The sequence below is a fragment of the Leptosomus discolor genome, chromosome 9, assembly GCF_034619465.1.
Source record: "Leptosomus discolor isolate bLepDis1 chromosome 9, bLepDis1.hap2, whole genome shotgun sequence".
In the NCBI taxonomy this organism is placed as follows: Eukaryota; Metazoa; Chordata; class Aves; order Leptosomiformes; family Leptosomidae; genus Leptosomus; species Leptosomus discolor.
Window position 1 is genome coordinate 1,625,131 of NC_141399.1, and position 20,950 is coordinate 1,646,080.

The following is a 20,950-nucleotide window of genomic DNA, read 5'->3' on the forward strand; positions in this document are numbered from 1 at the left end:
GGGTTAAGACTCACAACTCTCTGTTCATCTCCTGTGGTTCACGCCCGAAGCTACTTCAGTAACAAATATTAGCCAATGCAGAAAACAGATTTCACCACAAGTCCTTCCATCTACCACTACATCAAAGCTGTTGACAATGCCAGCACATCCATCTGACCAAACCCAATAAAGGCAATAATATTTAATTGCTAAAATAACATGCATCGTTTTCCTGATCAACTGGGATTCTCGAGCCAAGAAACGATACATTGAAAAATCACCAATCCTAGCAAAAAATGCAGCAATCCATGTTAAAAGTGGGCAGGACTTTCTTTTGCACGGGAAGACACTTCACTTTATTGGCCTGTTAGACTATTGGCAGGGTTTCTTTTCAAAGCTGCGGAAGAAAATGTTGACTTGGTTACTCATTTTGTGTCCATCTCTGAAAGACAATGAGCAAAATCCCAAGGGGAGGGCAAGCTCTGCAACTGCGCTGACAAAGTCATTCCAGCCAAAAAGCTAGGTGTTTATGTACCGTCATTACAACAGGTTTTATATTTTTAATATTACAGTGGCAGTTAGAAGCCCCAGCTGAAGTCAAAACCTTGCTGGGCAGCCTCCCAGACACACGTACTTAGCCCTCATGGTGAAGGATTTATACACCACACGAATTCAGTTGAGTTACACCCTGGTTTAATGACAGGGTGTATTTTATAGGTCAAAAATAAACAATGTCTTCCAAATATTTTTCATATATCAGTGATACCTGAAATTAAGATGAGCAGTATGCCTCTTAAAAAAAAAAAGTGAAATGCTTTGGGGGTTTTACATCCTCTGACAGACTCAGATTTCATAGTACATCTTACACTTTGCCAACTGTTACGGAAAACAGACTCCAATTCTACCGTGTTTCGCTTAATTTATGTGAGCACTGGGATAAAGGTGAAGGAGGAAGAAGCAACCTGAAGAGCAAACATATTTTTCATCTTTTTTTTTTTTTTGCTGTTCTGACAATAAACTTGCCAAGTTTGAGAGGCTCCAGAGAGCTCCTCCACAGCCGAGCACAAGGAACAGACAGACCCTGCTCACCCCGGCCGCCAGCGCCCTGGCTCTGCTGGCAGCCCTCGGCGGCGGAAAGCAGCGGTGAGGCCGGTCTGGGCGCCCATGGGGGATTCCCGAGCGGTGGCGGAGTCGCTGGGCTGGTGCCTGGGTACGAGCAGGGTCCCTGGGGCTGCTGGGGGGCTCACCTGGAAAGGTCATGGGACAGAGCAAGGAGCAGATAAAAATCGCATCTCCATCTTTCCTGGGCTTTCAGCAAGTACCCACCTGCTAGACTGAGGAGCCAGGTCATGTTATTACTTTTTTGAAATCAGACATTACCTAATCCAGGCCCAACAGATTCCATATAATGCCAGTTTTTACAAAGTAAAGCGAGTCCCACGGAGCAGCTGTGGTTTTGCAGTCGATTCCCCCATCGCACTCAACCCCAGCCGCCTGCAGCCCCGTGCAGCAGCCAAACAACAAAAAAGTCCAAGTCTGAGGGAGTTCATTCTCCAAATCAGGAATAAAAATACATTTGATAAGGGGAGACATAGAAGAGCAGCAACTTTGCTCCCACCTGCAGCTAGCTGCCCTGGCTGAGCTCGCAGCCCTCCATCCCTAGCACAGCTCAAGGCCCATTAGGACCAATTCCCGTCTGTCTGAGTGCTATGTACCTTCAGGTCCATTTTCTCCCTGGTTTCTATTTTTAAAATGGCTGTAGCTTGTAAGAGTATGTTGCTCTGCGCAGTGACAGGCTGTTATTTAGCCTGAATATGCCCCTGCCCTGCGGTAAGTATCCCAGGTAATTCACTAAGCACGTCGAGACTTCCCTTAAAGGCTCACTATAAGGCACGCTGCAGGTTTGCAGCAGAGTCACTTGGTCTCATATCACCCACCGTCCCAATGTCACATCATAGACCATGAGAAAACACTCCCAATACCGGAGGGGCAAAGCATCCCTACGTTGCCCACTGGTCAACCAAAGTCAGCGTGAATTTAGCCATCCCAAAGCAAATGAAGGAACCGACCCTGCAAGCTCAGGCCGTGGGAAAAGGATCGCTCCAAGAGCACTGGTGCAGTATGAAGGATGACCACAAACTGGGGGGCTGAGTAGTTCATTGGAACTTTTGTTTTCGCCGTTGAAACACTCTCCAAAAGACTGCCACCAGTTAAAAACAAACTGTCTTATCAAGTTTTACAGCAACAGTCAATATAATGATTTGGTTTTCAGGCATAGGCTGGGATAAAATGAAAATGGGAGGAACTGGAAACGTACTTTATTCCTGCTTTGACAATCCCCAACCTCTCCAAACGCCGGGTGCGTTCCCAGCCGCCCCAGGTAACGCCGCAGCAAACCAGCGCTACAGCCCAGGCTCCATCTCGCCTCTCAGCAAGCCACAGGACCGCAGAGAAACTTTCACGCCACCAAGTACGATGCAAAGCGTAAAGCTGTGAGGTAAAGCAGCACAACCTCAGTGCAATTTTATTTCATTAAACAACTGGCATTTTTAATTTGTCTTCATGGAGACCATTAAAAAAAAATAGATCTCAGTCAACAAATATGACAAAAAGATTCATGAACAGTACTAACACAGTTCAATTGAGAAAGATTTCTCCTAGCTGTGTGTTTAAACTATACCTCATTATTTTTGTTATTTTTGATATGTGCCGTATTTATTGTAATTTAAGTGGTAAGATTTAACATGCTCTACAAAACCAGCAGGAAAGACAGAACAGTTTGCTAGCTTTGCTAGCTCAATGATACCTTTATAACAGCACATGAAAAAAACCAACTTCATTTCATGAACCCTATAGCATCTTATCTAAAATTCACCCTGGAGATTAAGATCAACTGTCAGACCAATTTTCCAGACTGCTTAGGAGCTGGAACAGCGGAGGGAGGGAAGAGGGAGCAGCACACACGTTCACTGCTAAAAAATTCAATTCGAAAAAGTAGCAAAAGGAAAAACAAAGCAGCACGTATAAATAAACCACCGCATAAAAATGCGTATAGTCATTTGCTGCTCAGGGGTACCACAAATCAGGCAGTTCGCCTGGTGGAACAGGCAATATTTCTGATCCACAGCTGCAACTTTTGCCACAGCTCAGAGCGCGCGCGAGCCACCCCAGGCCCCGCGCTGCTGCGGCGTTTCCCTGCCTGCTGCCGCCCCGCGAGAGGAGCCCCAGCCCTGCTCCAGGGCCAGGCTGACGGCCCCGCTCTCGTTCCGTGTGGGGCAATTCCAGGGGGGCTGGGAAAACAGTTTTGAGCCGGGATCAACTGCTGGGTTATGAGAATCAGGGAAGAGTCGTTACGTGCGCAAATACTGAGTGCAGGGTTAGAGCACAGCTTCGATGCACGGGCAGAAACAAGTATGGACTTCATTTCACATATGTGCATTTATGCATGTATATTAAATAGTAATAATTGAAATAAGCAATTATTATTTCGCTAACAGACTGATTTCTTACAGAGAGCAGCAGAAGCTTTGCTTGTCTCAAGCAGGACATTTCAGAGAAGAGTTTTATCAGCCTCATTCCTCAGTGCTTTTGTGCTTAGAGGTATTTATTTTCCTCTGAAATGTAAGCAGATTCTTCCTGAGCAAAATAAGCACAGGATTTGGAGGCTTTTTTAATAACAATGTGAGACTCTTGCAAAATACATTTATCACAGGTAGGAAAAGCTGTATTTGTGATTTCTTTCATTTCTTCATGGATTTAATGCCCTTCACAGTTTACCGTATCACCAAAAAAAAAAAAAAAAAATCTTCCTAACGAGGGAAAGCTGCCTTTCAACGGACACCAGCCCCTCTGCTGCGCACCATCCGCCCGCTCTCGCGCCCAGGTGCGTTACAGACCTCCGCAGCAGTGCTGCCCACCCGCCGTAAAGCTTGCAGAAGTCCCTTCTCCACTTCCACACGCCCCGTGCAGCTAACCCAGTGAGCCCAAGCTGGAACTCCCGAAGGGCTGGTGCCATCGTGGTTGCTGCAGGCAGATGGAAAACTCATTTTTTTGGGTGTCAGCTTCCAGAATCCCGTACAGCACGCTGATCACCTGGCCCAGGACACCAACATGCTCCTACAGGAGATGTTGCCCAGCACTGGAACAGGCAGGGAGCTGCCCAGGGCCACAGACTTGCTGGGGAATCAAGACATCAAAATCACCTTTCCTAATTTTGAAAATCCTTCACTGCAGTAGTGCTCTACACACCTTAAAAAGAGAATTTCCTTTACATTGCTAATACTCTGACATTTTCTGTACTGCTGTCAGCTAGAAAAACTACCAACCCACAAGAAGTCATTTAATTAATTTTTATTGTCAACATCATTTCTGTGCATGTAAGCACTACTGCAAAATTACCTGCTTTAAAAAAAAAAAAAAAAAAAAAAAAAAAAATCACTAAAACCTCTCTATTAGTGCTGGATTTTATTTCTATAGAAGCAACAACTCGCAGCCAAATTTGAGCTGACAGTTTCCCTTTAACTTTTGATTTATTCCTGCCATTTTTTTATTAAATGGGATTTGGCCTTGATCCTGCCTATTAGGACTCCATCTTGATGGGATCAGCACGGGAAACAACTCTGGGCACTTAGTCCTGTCTCTACAGCGGCAAGGCACTGGCACAATTAAACTGGTGGCGATGCTGCCTGGGCTCTTCTGAGCTGTCATTAAATCCCAGGCAACAGGAGAATTTATTAGCTTCCAGCCATCCATTAGATTAACCTGTATCTTGTTGTTTCAGATTCATCTCTTCACCATCAGATGAGAAACGACCACGCCCTAAGGGCATCTCAGCATTCCTGGCGCCCCAAAGATCACAGAGCTCGCGAACACACGCCCGTTCCCAAAGGGAATAAATACAGAGAAACAGAAGCCACAGCCCTCGTCAGCTGCCAGAGCTCCACCTACACCCATCGGCAGGGAACTTGACCCCAACCACTTCTTTCGAGTGAATAAACCCAGCTATGCCCTCAGCCCTCGTTAACCAGGAGTGGGTGGGTGGTCCCCTGCTCCCAACGCATCCTCACGTGAGGACAGGCAGGGTGGGAAGGGTCGTCCCTCCGGGTAGGGAGACAAAATGCAAGGGAAACAGCCAGTGGGAAAGACACCACAGGGAAGGTGACATTCATAAGAGTCCCAAGAGGCCCTTTATCAACACCAGTTCACCACAATGAGAAGGTGAGGAGGCACCACAGGTTGTTCTGGCTGCGTCAGCCGAGATGCAAGCTCTCAGCTTCGAAGGTTCACTCAGTTTAGTCAAGTTTGCTTTGGCAACAACAGAACTTCTGCTGACTTGTCCGTGTTTATCTCAAGATGCCGACAAACAAACTTGTGCTCAAAAAGACGTACAGGTTTATCACAAAAACGGTTTATAAATTTGCTTCGGAAGAATATTTGTGCCAACCTCAGCAGCATTTTGACACCCCAGCAAGCAGGGGTGGCCGCTGGCGCAAACCGGGCTCCCCACGTGCCCCCCGCCCCCCGCAGCCTGCGTGGTTTCGGCAGGATCACATCAGCTGCGGCGCAACTGGCCCCTCTGCAGCTCACGATTTGCATTTTATCTGTGATCTCCTATTAAGGAGCTCATTTGTTGTTGCTGCTGGAAATAGAAGCCTGCTGCAGCTCTTAAGGCCCAAATCCTCCGTCCTCATGGAAGAAAATTTCCTGCTGTCCCGTTCTTCTTGGTGGGTTGAACATGCCAATAGCTGGAGACGAGGATCCTGCAAAGCTATAAATTCCTCCTGCGTCGCCAAGTGCTGCAACACATTTACAAAGCAACTGCACTCAGTTTGTACTGTGTGCAAAAATACCATGCATATAATTATGAGGCTGAATTTAATGACATTGAAACAAATCTCCATTCTGATGAATGCATAATTACTGTTATTAAAATATTTATGAAATAATAAATTTATTAGAAAATCTTCTGCATATGAGCTTGCAGAACGCTTTACACGAATTCTAAAATGGCAGCAGAGAAAACAAACTTGCAAGGCACCGAACCTGAGCATTTCCATCCGAGACAATGGAGGCACGAGGGTCTCCTGAGATCCTGAGCTCTCTGTCTTCTCCATCAAAGACAGTGATAGAGAAAAATGGGATTTCATTCTTTGCTCTATTTGGAAATTTTTCAGTTCTTTAAACAAGGGCTATCGTGGAAACAAACTTCTCGTGGGGTTTCCTTGGTTGTTTTTTTAACACAGGTAGTCTGGGCTGGAAATGCATCACTGGGACAAGACAGAATTGGAAACAGCCACTAGTACCCACCCAGACCACTGGAAATTTAGGCTAACATCTTGAGCCTGAGCCAGAGAGAGACAGTCTCTCACAAGTCCCAGCTGAGCATACATTAATCTTGCAGATAAATCTCTCCCACTAAAGCATTCAAACCCTCTACTTTTTGTCCCTGACTTCCAGCACAGAAGGGAGAGCAAAAGTCCTGCTTTAGGAAGACAATCTATTGCGGCTTGTGTTGCACTGGAGCCGCATAGCCTGCTGTGAAAGTACAGTCAAAATAAGACCAGGAAAATTTCCAGCAAAGAGGATAAAAGATGACTATTAGAAGGGAAAAAAAATAGTCTTTCATGGAGGTTGTAGAATATTCTTCACCAAGCATCTGCTAGGACCAGCCTGGCTATATGGGTCCCATCTCCGATCGGTGGCTCACCAGGAGCACGGAGAACCTCTGCTGAAGGGGTCAGCAGCAGGGGCCATGCCGACAACCTCTGCCCTGAGAAAACAGGGAGCCCCTGAGGGAATGGTACCAGGATGAAGGGATGCCTGAACCTGTCCAAGGAAACCAGCCACATCCCTATCCAGCTCGCTGCCTTCCCACCAACATCAGCCAGTGCTGCAGCATCCAAAGAAAACGCTGGAAAATTGCGCTAAGACAAGCGTGTGTGTTCCCATCCTGTACAATCTTTGGTTTATAGTCCTACGTACGTATGGGCACCCTCCTAAGAAAAGTCAGGATTAGGGTCTTTGTGTAGGATAGCAATAAATGGCTGCGATGAGCGTCACATGCAGGCATCTCTATTCACTTTTACACCATCATTTCTATAACTGACATTTGGTTTATGAAAAAGAAGGATGACTTTCCCAGCCAGCCCTGGAAAGCCCCTACAACCACGCTGCAACTGATTTTTGCATGTTTCCAGCGACAAGGGGTGTTTCAAGGTGGCGCAGAGCTCGGCTTGCCCTTCAGCTCCCGTTACGGCAGCAGCACCGACAGGGGCGGTGCTCACTCCTCCCGCGGGGCTCGTATGGCTGAACCCCATCGACCGCGGGCACCCCGGGCTGTTGGCTCCATCCTGCCATCGGCCACAGGACTGTGAAATCTCTAACGAAGGAAGCGCAGAGACGGGTTTGTACCAACCCACCTGAGGAGAACCTGGATCACAGTCAGTTTTCAGGACAACTACGGCTTAAGGTTTTGGCTTTGTCAGCAGTTGTTATACCCGCAAGTGAAAAGCCAAAAAACAGCTGTAAAACTGTAAGAGCAAGATCTAAGGGCATATCTACAGCAGGCGGGGGAGCAGAGGGACCACACCAAAGCCAGGTCCAGATTATCCGGCTTTTGAACTGGAAGCAGTACAGCAGCTCCAGCAAGACACTGCCCTTGGGCTAAGGCGAGCGGTGCTAGTTCCCAACCGTGTGACACAGCAACAGGGCCGTGTCCTCCCTGGGACTCCTGGGTCACCGCCTGGCACTGATCTGGGCTGTGCAGATACCGGACTCGACCTCAGCTGCTTCCCCTACCAGGGCAACGTGCTGCGCAGTGACCACTCTCAGCTTCTCCGCCCTGACCTTGACTCTCCCTTTGAGCCTCTAGACAGAGACCAAGGTGGCAGGCACACGGCCAGCAGCCTGCCACAAAGGGAAGAGCCACCACAGCCCTGCTGACCATCCCCTCTGCCCAAGCCGGGGTCCAGAAAGCCGCCCCAGCTGCTGCCAGAGGGGCGGGGAAGAGCTGAGGGTCCTGCTGATGGGAGGGGAGGGAGAGCTGGTCCCACAGAGCATCCTCCTTCTAACACCCTCTCGCCCCGTACCAGCCACACGCCAACCTCTCCACATTCTTCCCCCTGTTTTCCATCATTTCTGCCTGTCCTCCCTTCACTCACTGCCTGGGCAGGAGCAGCCTCAACACAACCCGTTGACTGTACTGCTGACCACCTCTGAGGCGCCTCTGTATTACTAAAACACGGCTTTTCTCTATTAATCACACATCATTGATTCTTCTGAGCCCTAACATCATAATAATGTGAGATAGACAGAATCGAAAAGCCAAACAAGCAGGTGACATGACTGTCAGCGCGCTGACAGCAGCGGCAGCCAGCGAGAGCGGAGGTGTGCTCCATCCCGTCCTCACCCGCCCTGGTGCCTGCTCTCCCCTTCCCAGCCTTATCCCCGAGCAAGACGTCAAAACACAGGTCACTTCTGTTTACAGCATAAATATCTACCAAAAAAATACTTATGTGTATATATATATTTATATATAAAACACCTACATACACAAACATATTCATAGATATTAAGCAGAACCGTCATGGGAATGAAATCTCACAACCTAAGATTGCTCCTAACCGTCCCCTCCGCCCCCACAGGTCAGGCAATCCTTCTGACAAAAATAGAGCCACTTGAAGTGCCCGACATGGAAAAGATTTTACCAGTGCCACACCGGGCAGCGCGCAGCCTGCAGAAGGGAAGGTCTCCCAAACCTGCCTCCTCTTCCCTTTTAAACCAGGGGCCAGGTAGTCTGAGCGCTTCACCTGATCTCGACGCAAGGAGAAAGGCGGTCGCTGACTGGGAGCACTTCCGAGGGGCTGGGAGGCACTTGCCAAGCTCATTTCAAAGTCCTTGGAAGGGAGGCCTCGGCCCGCGTGACCCCGTCAGCCGAGGACGACGAGGACACACACTTTGCGACCCGCTCGCGTTCACGCGGCACGCTCACGCCCTTCCCCAGCGTCCCAAACGACACAGCAGAAGCATCCCTTCGCACCACACAGACCGAGCCGGGGGGAAGCTGAGCGATACTGCTGGGGTTACGGCTTCTCTGGAAGCGTAACACCGCTCGCCAGGTTTTGTCACCGGGAGGCACTTGCCCCCTGGAGAAGGAGCGAGGGGAAAGAGCTCTTCGACCGTTGCTACATGCTAATGGCTGTCATTCGAGGTCTCTCCTCCTGACGTGGTACGATTGTGTGGAAGAACCGCGCTAACTCCGCCAGTACAAGAGGGACTCCAGCAAGGTAAAACGCCTGGTGACTGGACACAAGCGACCGGTGGCCTGGGGCAGGGCAGGGCTACCACGTTTTAGAGGTCCATAACAGAACCATGCTTTATTCTCAGCTAAATTGGCGATTATTCAGAATACCTCTACTGCCTCCAGCAGAAGGGCTTTAGAGGACCTTGCGAACCATCAGTAACGAGGAAGGCTTTAGAAATACTTGTTTTTCTTCAGATTTCTCTCTGCCTGGATACCCCCTCCACCACACTAATGACCTGACTATATTGGATTCCATGCTCTCCAAGCAGCCTTAATTACATGCTTCGTATCTTCCAATATTATGATAAAATTCATCACAGTCCTGTGTCTGGGACAGTCAGCATTGTCACTCATTGAGATTAATTTGAATATCACTAAAAATAGAAATAACAACATATGATATTGCGATGCAGAGTTTTGTGTTGGATGGTTTTACTGCCTCCAAGCAAAACTCATTTAATAGAATAAAATAGACAATACAGCCCATGTAGTTTTACAGTATTAGTGTTATGAGATTCAAAACCAGATCAATATTTCTTTCATAAAAATTAATGCCTTGAAATGATCCCTCCATTTGTCATTCCGAAGAGGTCACCTTATTTCATTTCAAGGAGTAAACTGGGAATTGCACAAATGTACTTGCTGAATATATGCTTCCATCACACAAGCTGACACATTCCAGCATCCCCCGTGCTGCCTCCCCTGCCAGCCCCAGTTACCCCTAACCCTTCCCTCGTATCAGCCTCATCTTCCCTCTCCATCTCTCTCCAGGGGCGAGCATCCCTCTCCTGGCAGAGCCACTCTTCTTCCACAAGACTCTTTGCAGTCCCTTCTACCCAACATCTACAGAGACATTCAAAACCAGATTAAGAGCCGAGATTATTTCCAATATTGAATTTTGCCTTGTCAAGAAAATAAATTCTACCTCCAAAACACCATGTTCCAGAAAAATATATTCATAGCACCGCCAACCGCCCGTTAGTAACTCCACGTGGCAACATGTGAATTCCTGAAACAAGAATTTTCCTTTACTTTTTGATTCATACAAAGAAAATAAGATTCCACCTCTATTAGCTATAGCCCAAGATTTCACAACAATACAGCAGAACGGCATGGCTCAGCTTGTTGACGTGTATTAGGTGCATCAGTAACAACAAGGACAAACATTCAGAGGCTGATGAAAACAAAAGCTGGCTGAGGAACACCAGAGCCATTTTTCAAAAAGAGGCAAGGAATTGAAGTCCCCCGTTTCCTATTTTTAGCTATATTGGTTAAATTCTCTGTAGGAGTCCAACCGAAAAATGTATAGTTTCCCTGAAATACCTTTTAAAAAATGAATCATTACTCCACTTCCTAAAACCAGTATTGCCTTATTAAAAGTTAGAAGAGGAAAATGCGATAAACTGGTAATGAGTTCAAAATCTATTGGCATCTAGAGAAGAATAGTGCTCAAGGATGATAGGTTTCATCCCAAATAGCAGCGACAACCCAAGAGTCCCCCCATTGCAGTCAATTAAATTGACCATTTATGACCACCTCATTACGTCAGGTTCAGCAGGAGGGGTCTCGGCGCGGATCTTTGGCTTGGCAGGCAGAACTTGTGCAGATGGAAACCCCTGGGCCTACATCCCATATTCCTGCCAGAGCCTCAAACGAACGAGAGGGAGGAACAACCGGTTTGCTTTTGCCACGGAGCGAAGGAGTTTGTAGAAACCGATCGGATGAGCAGAGCACAATTAACGACAAGACAAACTCTCCAGGAGCATCTCTTGAAATCACGGGATCCCACGTGCTGCAAAGCGCCTCTCGTGCAGCCCTCGCCCTTCTTCCCCGTGACCGTGCTGCAGCCCCAGCAGGAACAGGCCCCGGCGCCACGCCGGATTCCCTCAGGCCAGAACCTCAGGCAGAGCCACAACCTCCACCGACGCCAGCCGCGGCACCTCGGGCATCGCAGCTCAGCCAGCCGCAGCATGGGGATGCGGCGGCCAAGAGGCAGCCTCCCTCGGAGCGCCCTTCGCGAAGGGAAACAGCAGCGTCCGCCTCGGAGCTGCGCTTCCAAGCTGTACTCCCTTCCGGATAAGCACAGTTCTGCCACCTTCACTGTGTCAAGAGCAGAAGGCCGGACTGCAGCTTCCATCTTTCTCGTTTAGTACAAGGGCGCCCGCAGAAGGAAATGGAGCCAGAAGCCCCCAGGGGTTAGAAGGGACGTTTCAATCTACACTCCCAATCTCACCGTACTCCGTTATCCCATGCTGGTTCCTAAAAGCTTCCCTGATGGGGCTTCCCTGATGGGGCTTGGTAACGCGCCGCTACGGGCCACAGGAACCATCACTGATAAAGGAAAAAACGTATTTAGACAAGAACGAACGGTTGTTGATTGACTATTTAAAATTACATCCACTGAGGACGGACACCTGAAGCAGTAATTAGTTCATTATTAAAGCTTGTAATGAGAAGTCTGTAGTTCCAAGGGAGTCCAAAAATTAGTTTTCCAATATAAAAAAAAAAAAAAGAAATCAGTGTGCTGATATTCCCCATATTGCACGGTTCTACTCCCAGAACACATGAAACAGATGAAACATTTGGCCATGTTTTTCAGCACAGGTATTGAATTTCATGGAGTTAAATTTGTAAGGAAAGCTATGGCACTGCGAAGTAACAGTATTTTCTACAATGCAAAACTAGCAGCCTAAAAACATATTGCCTTGAACTCCCTGATGCATCTGGAAAGAGCTTTCCAAATTGTTTCTGCTTTGTTTTTTAGAACAGATATTTAATTTACAGTCGGCGTTCTATTTATTGGCATGCTCTAATAGAATTGTATTTTGAAGAAGTCCCTGTATTTGACATACTTGAATATTTATGCATTTAAATCTCCACGGTCCACCACACAAGATATTATCCCTTCTGTTGCATTAATCCCGGGCCCTGCAGCAAAGCCGCAGGCCCTCGGTGCTGGGCAGCACCCCTGCCCCACGCAGCCTTGCTCCCAAAGCTCACGGCTCAGCCACCCCTCCCCGTCCAGAGCAGGGTCGGGGCACGACCTCTGGGGAACAGGGGGTCTTGTCTGCAGAGGGACATGGTCAGAAAGGGCTGTCTCACACCAGCACGCTCACGTCCCTGCTTGTGAAGAGGATGAAGTTCGGTATCAGAGATGCAAAACCAAAGCATCCAGCCTGAGACACCTCCCAGCTCAACCCCTTCCAAGGTGAGCCGCTGCCAGCCTGGGGAGATCCGTGTGTTGCCTTCCACAGCGAGTCAAACACCCAGCCGTGCTCCAGGACGCCTCGGGCGCGGGGTCTGACTTGCTCCCGAGGACGGGACCTCGGTGCACAGCCGGGATGCTCCCGAACATTTCAGCTGCCAGAACTCACAGAAGGTCCCACACAAAGTTCAGGGCAATGACAGATTTGAACTCGGGGGCAAAGCCTCCCCCCTTCCTCCAAACCCTGCGCTTGTGCAGGCAGTTCCCTCCCTCAGTTATAATTTTGGAGGAGAAACCCTCACGCACTCGGCCTTAGGAGACACCCTGCCCTCACTGGCAGTCCCTGCGCCCCCCTCCAACGCGCCAACACATCCTGAGTGACGCAGAGAGCGATGTCCCCCTCCGACTACGCCTGGTTCTCAGCAGCCCTGACAGCTTCGCTCCATCAGCAGGAGCACGTCAGTCAGGGTCGGGGTTGCGGCTCCCCTTCGCGCCGGCAGCAGCTGCGTGCAGCCCCGACTAGTGCCACCACCTTTTATCGGAGGTGCAAGTCAGGGATTAAGCAGGGAGAGGGATCTAGAGGCAGGGGGAAGGGCTTTTGCTCTCATCACACAGGAAAAGCACCAAGTCTAATGTAGATCCTCCACATCATTATGAGCTGGTTTGTTTGGGTTGGGGTTTTTTTGGGTTTTTTTTGGGGGGGGTTTTTTTGGTTTTTTTGTTTTTGTTTTTTTTTTTTTTTTTACAAAAAAGGGAAAGCTTCTACAAAACTCCAAACAGCAATTACACGAGTGAATTCAAACCCGAGGACCTCGGTGCCGTTGGCCCTTGCGGATCCACCTGTTGGCATTAGCTGAAGATGCTCCCAAACCCCTGTGCTAGACTGGGAACAGCCAGGTGAGCTGCACGGAGAGATCTCCTGACTTCATACGCAGAGAGGAAGATGAGCAGCCTAACCCTTACCCATCCTGGAGAAAAGCCCCTTAAGCACCAGCAGCTGGCTGAGGAAGCCCCACTGCGCTCTGTATGGGTTTTATATATATTTAATTGTTCTCCCTACATTAAGGTAGAGTACAAATACTTCTCTTCCAAGATACTGTCAGAGAAATGTAAACACTAGTGAGTAAGATTCCTTTGCAGAGGCCTCCACAGATGGAAGGAGTTTTCACCGACGAGATATTAGGGAAAAGCCGGGTTGGGTATGAAAGCAGATGCTCCAGAGCCATTCACCCACCCTCACCACGGTCAGTCACACCCGCAGCGACCCAGGAGAAGCAAGGCAGCTGCAACAGCTCGCGCATTTGAGAAAGTACTTCGGTTAAGTATGTGGTTGGGTAGCTGGTTGGGTTCTTCTTTCCCGTAACTCAGAGCATCTCGGTCCCCCCCCCCAACAGTACTCAGTTGCCTAACAGGTCCAGTTCTCCTCAAAATAGTTCTTATTTCTCTCTGGCTCGGACATGTTCTGAACTGTGTTTTGGAGGAGGAGAGGGCGATAAGGAACAGATTTATTGCACAAAAAATCTGCTCCAAGAAGGCAGAACCAAGCTGTAAAAGACAAATTCAGTAAAGCCTCCCTCAGTACGTACCGGTTCCTGCTTTCTGGTTGATTTGGTTAAAAAGCAATTTTGAACAGATGCTTAGTCACAATACGTTAAAACGTTTGGCTTGATATAAATATCCCCACACGCAGAAACTGCCCAAATGCCTTATTTTCTGCAAACTCCATTACGTAACATAGCACCAAAGATTTTGCAGGTATTGTGGCACAATACAAAAGGCTCCTGGTGCCGAGGATTACCTTCTGGGCGAGATCTCAGCACCGAGTGCCCAGGATTTGCTCCTGAACGAGATTCGGGCTAAGACGGCTGGCTCATTTCAATCTACTGGCGGGTGGAAGCCTACAGCAGATCAGCGCCTGCTGAACCAGTACTTCAGCAGAACTTCAGCGCATCCCTCCCAGCTCCTCGGCTCCAGCTCGAGCAGCACATGAGCTCATCTGTTTTGCAGCCCAGGCAGGGGTGTTCGCGATGCAAGAAGTCTCGAACAGAAGTACGTACAGCGCACCCAGCGCTGCCAAGCTTGCTCGCAGCACCCAAGCGGGGCTGCTCTCTCCGAGGCAGCAATTCCATGGGAAGCCCTGCCCGCTACAGCCGCACCAACTGTCAGGGATTCAGCACACCGCGAATCCAGCGGCGATACAAGTCGCATTTTAATTTGCCAAGAAGGGGGGAGGGGGGGGGAGGGGGCGAGCAAGGAAAACAAAAACCCGATCCTTGAGATTCTTTCGGGAAAAGGGACAGGACCAGGTCCGGCTGGGCAGTGGCAGCGAAGGCGCAATCGCTCCGTTTGTCTTTCCATGCGACGGCACCGGCAGCCGGCTGGGAGCGAGGAGCGACGGCGAGCGCCGAGAGGGGATGTGCCGTGAAAACCTCGCAAGTTCCCAGCTGGGAAAAGCGGGGGGGGGTGGGGGGGAAATCTCTCCTCCCGCCGCCCGAAAAATAAAAATAAACCCCACCACCACCTTCCGCAGGCGAAGGCGTAGGAGAGGAAGCGAGAAACTCCGCGGCTCACGGTGCATCTGGTGGCGCTTCTGGCGCTGGCGCTGCCCCCGCGATCGCTTGCCGAGCCCCGCCGGCTTCACCCAGCGCCCCCGGGGGGCACCCCCAACCCCCGGCGCACACCCCCACCCCCAAGCCCTCGCCGCCGGGGAGCCAAACCCCGGAGGGATGCTCCCTCCCGGACTCGGGGCGCCGGGGAAGGGCTGCAGGGAGGGATGCAGCGGGAGGCGGGGGGTCTGTGGGGGGTCTCTGTGCAAGGCTGAGCCCCGGGGCTGAGAGAGGGTCACGATCGCAGCGCGCCCCGGGGAAGGGGGGGTTGGAGCAGCGGCACGGGCAGGCGCTGCAGCGCATCTCCCCCGCACACACACACACACACACACACACGCACACGCACGGTTCGTTAATCCGCCGGCTCTGCTCATCCCTCGGCGCTTGCCGAGAGCCGCCTGAGCCTCGGCCGCCGGCGCGGAGCCGCAGACCCCCGCCAGCCGCCCCCGGGACTGCTGCGCTCCCCCATCCCCTCCGCCGTCTCCCTCCAACCGGGGCGGGGGGTGGTGGTGGGGGGGTGTCCGGGCTGGCTCCGTACCCTCCGGGAGGGCAAAGGGACCCGGCCCCGGCAAGCGGTTGGGTGCCTGGAATTGCCCTGTCTCCACCAAGCGCCGCCGGGGAAAGCCACCCTACGACCGACATTCCCCCCCCCCAAGCCCCCTGCGCTCCCCCAGCGCGGAAATCTCATGCGCGAAGCCCGTCCCGGCTGTGCCCCCGCATCTCAGCCAAGCCATCTTTCTGCCTTCACGCAAATGCATCTCAATCATCGCCTTGCCCCCCCATTCCCCCCCCCCCCCCCCCCCAATCCTTCTTTCCCTTCATGGCTTGCAAATGGGGCGATAAATCCAGAAAGTGCCACGCAGCGCGGGGAAGGGAGACGGGGGAAGGCTGCTGAAACACAGAGAGGGCGGCTGGGGGGGGAAGAGGATGCTCCGGCGGGGGGGCAAACGGAGCACCCGGAGGGGCACGGAGGGAGTTGATCAGCGGCGGGCAGCCGCGGGCGCCTCCACCGCCCGTCCCCGGCGGGCAGAGCCCCACAGCCCGGCCCCGGAGCTCCGCCACCCCCCCCCGCCCTGCCCGGCCCGGCCCGGCCCGGCGCCGCTCAGCCCTACCTGGAAAAGCCGGAGGATGTTGGCCACCATAATGGACACCGAACTTCCCGACGCTCCGATCACTCCAACTACTTTTTCCGGCTTGACGAACACGGGCGGCTCCCCGTTGGTGCACCTCACGTCGGAGGTGTCCTTCTGGATGAGAGCCTGGACGAAGGTGAGGGACTGCTCCAGCGCGTAGGTGTCTCGGGAGCAAGTGTCCAGGATGCGAGCGCCCAGCGTGACATTGGGCAGCAGGTCCGGGTCGCTGTTGATCTGGTCCAGGGCGTAGAGCATCGCCTCCAGCCTGTGGATGCCGTTCTCCTTCTTGATGTCCCCGCAGGGAACGCCCGGGGGCCCCTTGGCGTGGACGGGGAAGAGGCCGCCCAGGGTGATGTCCCCCTCCAGCCGGATGGAGTGGGGGGCGTACATCTCCTGCCCCTGCGCCCCCCCCCAGAGCGGCAACTCCAGGAGGCAGCAGGGCAACTTCAGCAGAGTCAGGAGCCGCAGGAGCCCGCCCAGCCGGACCATGGTGCCGCTCCCGCCCGGGCGATACCCCGCGCTCCCGCCCGCGCTCCCCTGCGCCTTCATCCCCCCCGGAGGGGCCGGGCCGGGGGCGGGGAGGGGGGGGGGGGGAAGAGCAGCGGGGCGGGATGGGAAGCGGGGAGGGAAAAGGGGAGCGGGGTGGGGGGGTGGGGGGGGTCGGCGGCTGCTGGCCGCGGCTGCCTCCGCCGCGCTCCGCGGCAGCCCGGCACTGGGGAACGGCGCGGCGCCGCTACCGCTTTAAATGGTGGCCGGGGCCTCTCCGCCTCCCGCCCCCCCCCCCCCCCCCCCTCCCTCCGCCGCCCCGCCCGCCGCTGCCGCTGCGCAGGATGCGGCCGCACCGCCCGAGCGCCGGCCGGGGCTGGGGATGGAGCCGGGCGGCGGCGGCGGCGGCGGCGGCTCCACCGACCTGGCCCCGGGGCGGGGTGGCGAGGGGGGGAGGGGGCTACAGGTGGCGCGGGGCTCAGCCCCGCTGGAGCATCCTCCTCCTCCTCCTCCCCCTCCTTCCCCTCCTCCTCCTCCTCCTCCTCCTCCTCCTCCTCCTCGCCGGAGGCGGGCGGCGGGCGCCCCTAGGCAGCGGGGAGCGGCGGTGCGGCGTTGGGCAGCGGGGCGGGCAGGGGGTGGCAGCGGGGACCGGCCGGGGAAGTGCGGGAGCGTTCGAGCAAAGCTATCGCAGCCGAACCAGTCATACGGATTTTTAAATTTAATTTTATTTATTTTTTTTTTAATATATATACAAAAGACATCCTCCTCCCCACTAAGGTGGATACCCATGGAGCCAGGGAGGAGGAGGAGGAGTTTGCATGTAACCCCATACTCCCAAAACCGAAGTAATGCAGCTGATCTCATTCTATTTTAAGATCGCCAGACCCACTTTTGTTCGGCATACCGAGATCCCGAGGATGCTGGAACATCCTGGTTTTGCTCCCTTCATCCCAAAACTATATCACCCAAGAGACGAGACCTGTTGCCGCTCCCTGCTGACCCACTAACCCATTCCCTGTCACATTCCCCATTCAAGAGCAATACCAAAGACACCCTTGACACCTGGTTCCCACCACTTTGGGGGGCCAACCTTTAATTCCTCCTTCATAAATCCGAGATCAAGTATAGTCGCTGTTCATCATTTGGCCCCTGACACGCACTGGACCAGCAGCACGCGATGCGTAGTGGCTCAGCCTGCCCAGTCCAGCTGCAACTCTGAAGCATTACTCATGAAGAGACAGCTACAGTGATGGCTTAATTTCCAACACATTATATTTCAGTGAAGTCAGAGTAACACAGCTGTTACTGCTGTAACAGTAAAAAACACCAGTAAAACCTGATGGTTTTTATCTGCTTTGGCCTGGCCAAATTTTCGCCTCACAACACTGAAATGTTGCAGCGTGACTTGTCTGGCAGACACAAGTGCTGCTCAGGTCCTGACTGAGATGGGGCTGGCTAGGGGTTAGGGATGTTTCATCCAATAATTATTAAGGCATTTTAACACCTTAAAATCTCTTTAAATCGTATCCTTAGCATATTTTTCACGGTTTTTTTCTTTTCCTTGTACGTTGTTTTTCTGTGCCCACTAGTATTTGGCAGAAGTTACTACAGCCAAGGCTTCCCAACTGGTGCTAGTCGAAGCACCACAGCCAGAGAAGATGTATGGATGTTCCTTGGTGAAAGGGGGTGTTTGGACAGTGGCAGCAGAACTGGGCAGACGTAGCAGGTCAGAGGAGTTTGCAGTAGGGCCAGGATATTACAAGCATAAACAACAATAAAAGGAGCTGGAGTTCTGCATTAGAAATTATAATTTTGGGGCTTGGGACTGAAATATTGTTTTTCCATGGACTGAAAGCATCATAAGAGATTATTTCATTGTAATCTGGGTATCATGATCCAGCTTGTGCCATCACCCAGGCCTTGTCACTTATCATTTCAGTTCATTGCTGGGTGGAAGGGCAGCCACGCTCTCCTGACAAACACCCGCTTCCTGCTGCCTCCCTGCAGCCCCAGGGTCAGACACCCATTCCTCTTCCAACCTCTGCCAGTCGAGCTGCACCTTCACCAGTGCCCATTCACCACCCCTCGATGCAGACACCCATCTGAACTCCTCACACCAGCTCATCTGCTGCTCAGTGTAAGGAGTTTCCTTCTCAGCTATTCCTTGGCAACACCAGCTCCAGCTCCCTTCAACATCTGATCGTGCGCAGTTAAAGTGGAGGCTCTTCAGCGTTTATTTACTTCTTGCCCACTTAAAGCTCCTCGATGCGAATCTTGGCTGTATTTATTATTATTATCAAAAGATCTGACTCTAGTGGTTGTAGAGAAGAGTTTGCAAGCATGACTCAAGTTTGCCTTAAGTGCTCCAGATTCAGAAAGGATGTAAATATAAATCATCTTTTCTAATAAATCGCATTGTTTTGCAGGAAGCTACCCCATGATTTTGAAAGCTTCCTGTTGCGTTGTGTTTTTTTTTTCCTTTAGGCAAATCTGCTGTTAGATTCAACATGTTTATCCTCTCGAAATCACAGAAACCCCATCTGCTGTCTACTTCATCTTCCTTCTCCCCACACCCTGGTTTACCTAAAAAATTAGTCCACATATTCCACACCAGATTCCCTAAGGGAACACGGAAAATGACACAGCTGATCAAGGCAGACCCAGGGTCCGTCCTAGCCCAGTATCTTGTCTTGGAACGGCAGCAGATGTGTCAGAAGACGAGGCAGGAGCTCTGCAGTATGCAGATGTCTTTAATCTATTCCTACCATAAGTCTCATCCTGGTCTCTTGTATATAGAAATTGGTTTAAGCCCTGAAGCATGAAAAATTATTCTAATTACATTACAAAAATTGATATAGTTAATCATTACTCTGGGTACTCTTGATATCCATAAAAGTGCCCAGTCCCTCTTCCACTCTTGCTAGAGTACTTGGCTTCAGCGGCCTCCCATGGTAACGAGTACCACTGCTTAATTGGACACCACCCGAAAAAACCCACTTTATCAGTTTTGGATTTCCTGCTCTTTAAGTTTTAACTCTTAAAATAGCCGGTAATTTCCCTTTCATCATACCTGATCTCCATCCACCATGTGCAGTCAGCTACCTACCTTCAATCTGGCCCTCTCAGACAAGAGACTAAATATAATAGCCTGTGCATCTGCCACGGCCATATTTTCCTCTGAAGAAGCATTTCATTTTCGTTTGGATTACTGAATACCTGGAGGTGAGACCACGCTGAATAAATACCGCTATGAGCGTATCACACCTGCGCTGAGTAACAACAGCCCGTATCCCACTGGATCTAAAAAAGTCCTCCCCTCCCTTACAGCCCACCAGAACAGCTACGCTAAGGGGATTCAACAAGCAGTTCCTAAGCAAAAATTAGATTATGTCCACTCAAACCTGAACTCGCCCGCTCTTAAAGCCACCAGTGAGGATTTCCAGTTAGGGCACGCTAAAGCCCGTGAAAGTTGTAGCGGCAATCCACGAGGGCTCTCAGAAAGCAACGCTGTTACCGCGGAACAGCGTTTTGGGTATTTCATGGGAATATTGACCGAAGCGTCTGGGAGCGGTGGGACCGGCATTGCAACGTGACGTTCTGCGTTGGGCTTCACAATCAGCCGTTCTGGTGCCACGTCGAATTCCCAGCACGAGTCACTCGCCGAGTTCCCAGAGACGGCGGACGCTTTCCTTGGCTGTCCTGGTGCGGCCACAGGAGCCCTTATTTATAATATATATTATAATAATATACATTTATATTTTATAATATATATTATTTATATAGTATATATAAATATTCATCTATAATTTGTAATATATATACTTTATAATATTTATTTGTTTAAAATCATATTTATAATTATTTGGAATATATATATATTTATTACTTATCTATAACATATACTTATATATCCCCTCTGGTGATAAGAATGAAGCTCCTCTGTCTTTCTCACCCGAAGAACGACGCGCAGGGGAGGTCGGCGTTGGGTTTTGACGCACGTGAGCACTGCTGCCGCTCCAGGTAGGACCAGCAGCCACAAGCCCACTCGTGCCCCTGTTGCCCACAGGCGTGTTTCTGCTGCCTGCCTGCTTTGCAGGGCTGGGGACACTCTCCATCTCCCCCAGGGAGGGGTTGCCTTGCAAAAAAAAAAAAAAACCACAAAACAAAACAAATCTTCACCAGAAAAAAAAAACCAACAAAACCAAACCAAAACCCGAGCCTGATCTTCTTAGCAAGAGGA

General features: G+C 51.1%; 1 protein-coding gene across 1 annotated transcript in view; it reads right to left on the reverse strand.

The window, feature by feature from the left end:
• GRM7 (glutamate metabotropic receptor 7) overlaps positions 1-16,773 on the reverse strand; it is a 275,498-nt gene extending 258,725 nt beyond the window's left edge. Inside the window, exon 1 of the mRNA XM_086469667.1 lies at positions 16,204-16,773. Coding sequence (XP_086325793.1) covers positions 16,204-16,773 — 570 coding nt within the window. The remainder of the gene's footprint in view (positions 1-16,203) is intronic.
• Between the last annotated feature and the right edge of the window lie 4,177 nt (positions 16,774-20,950).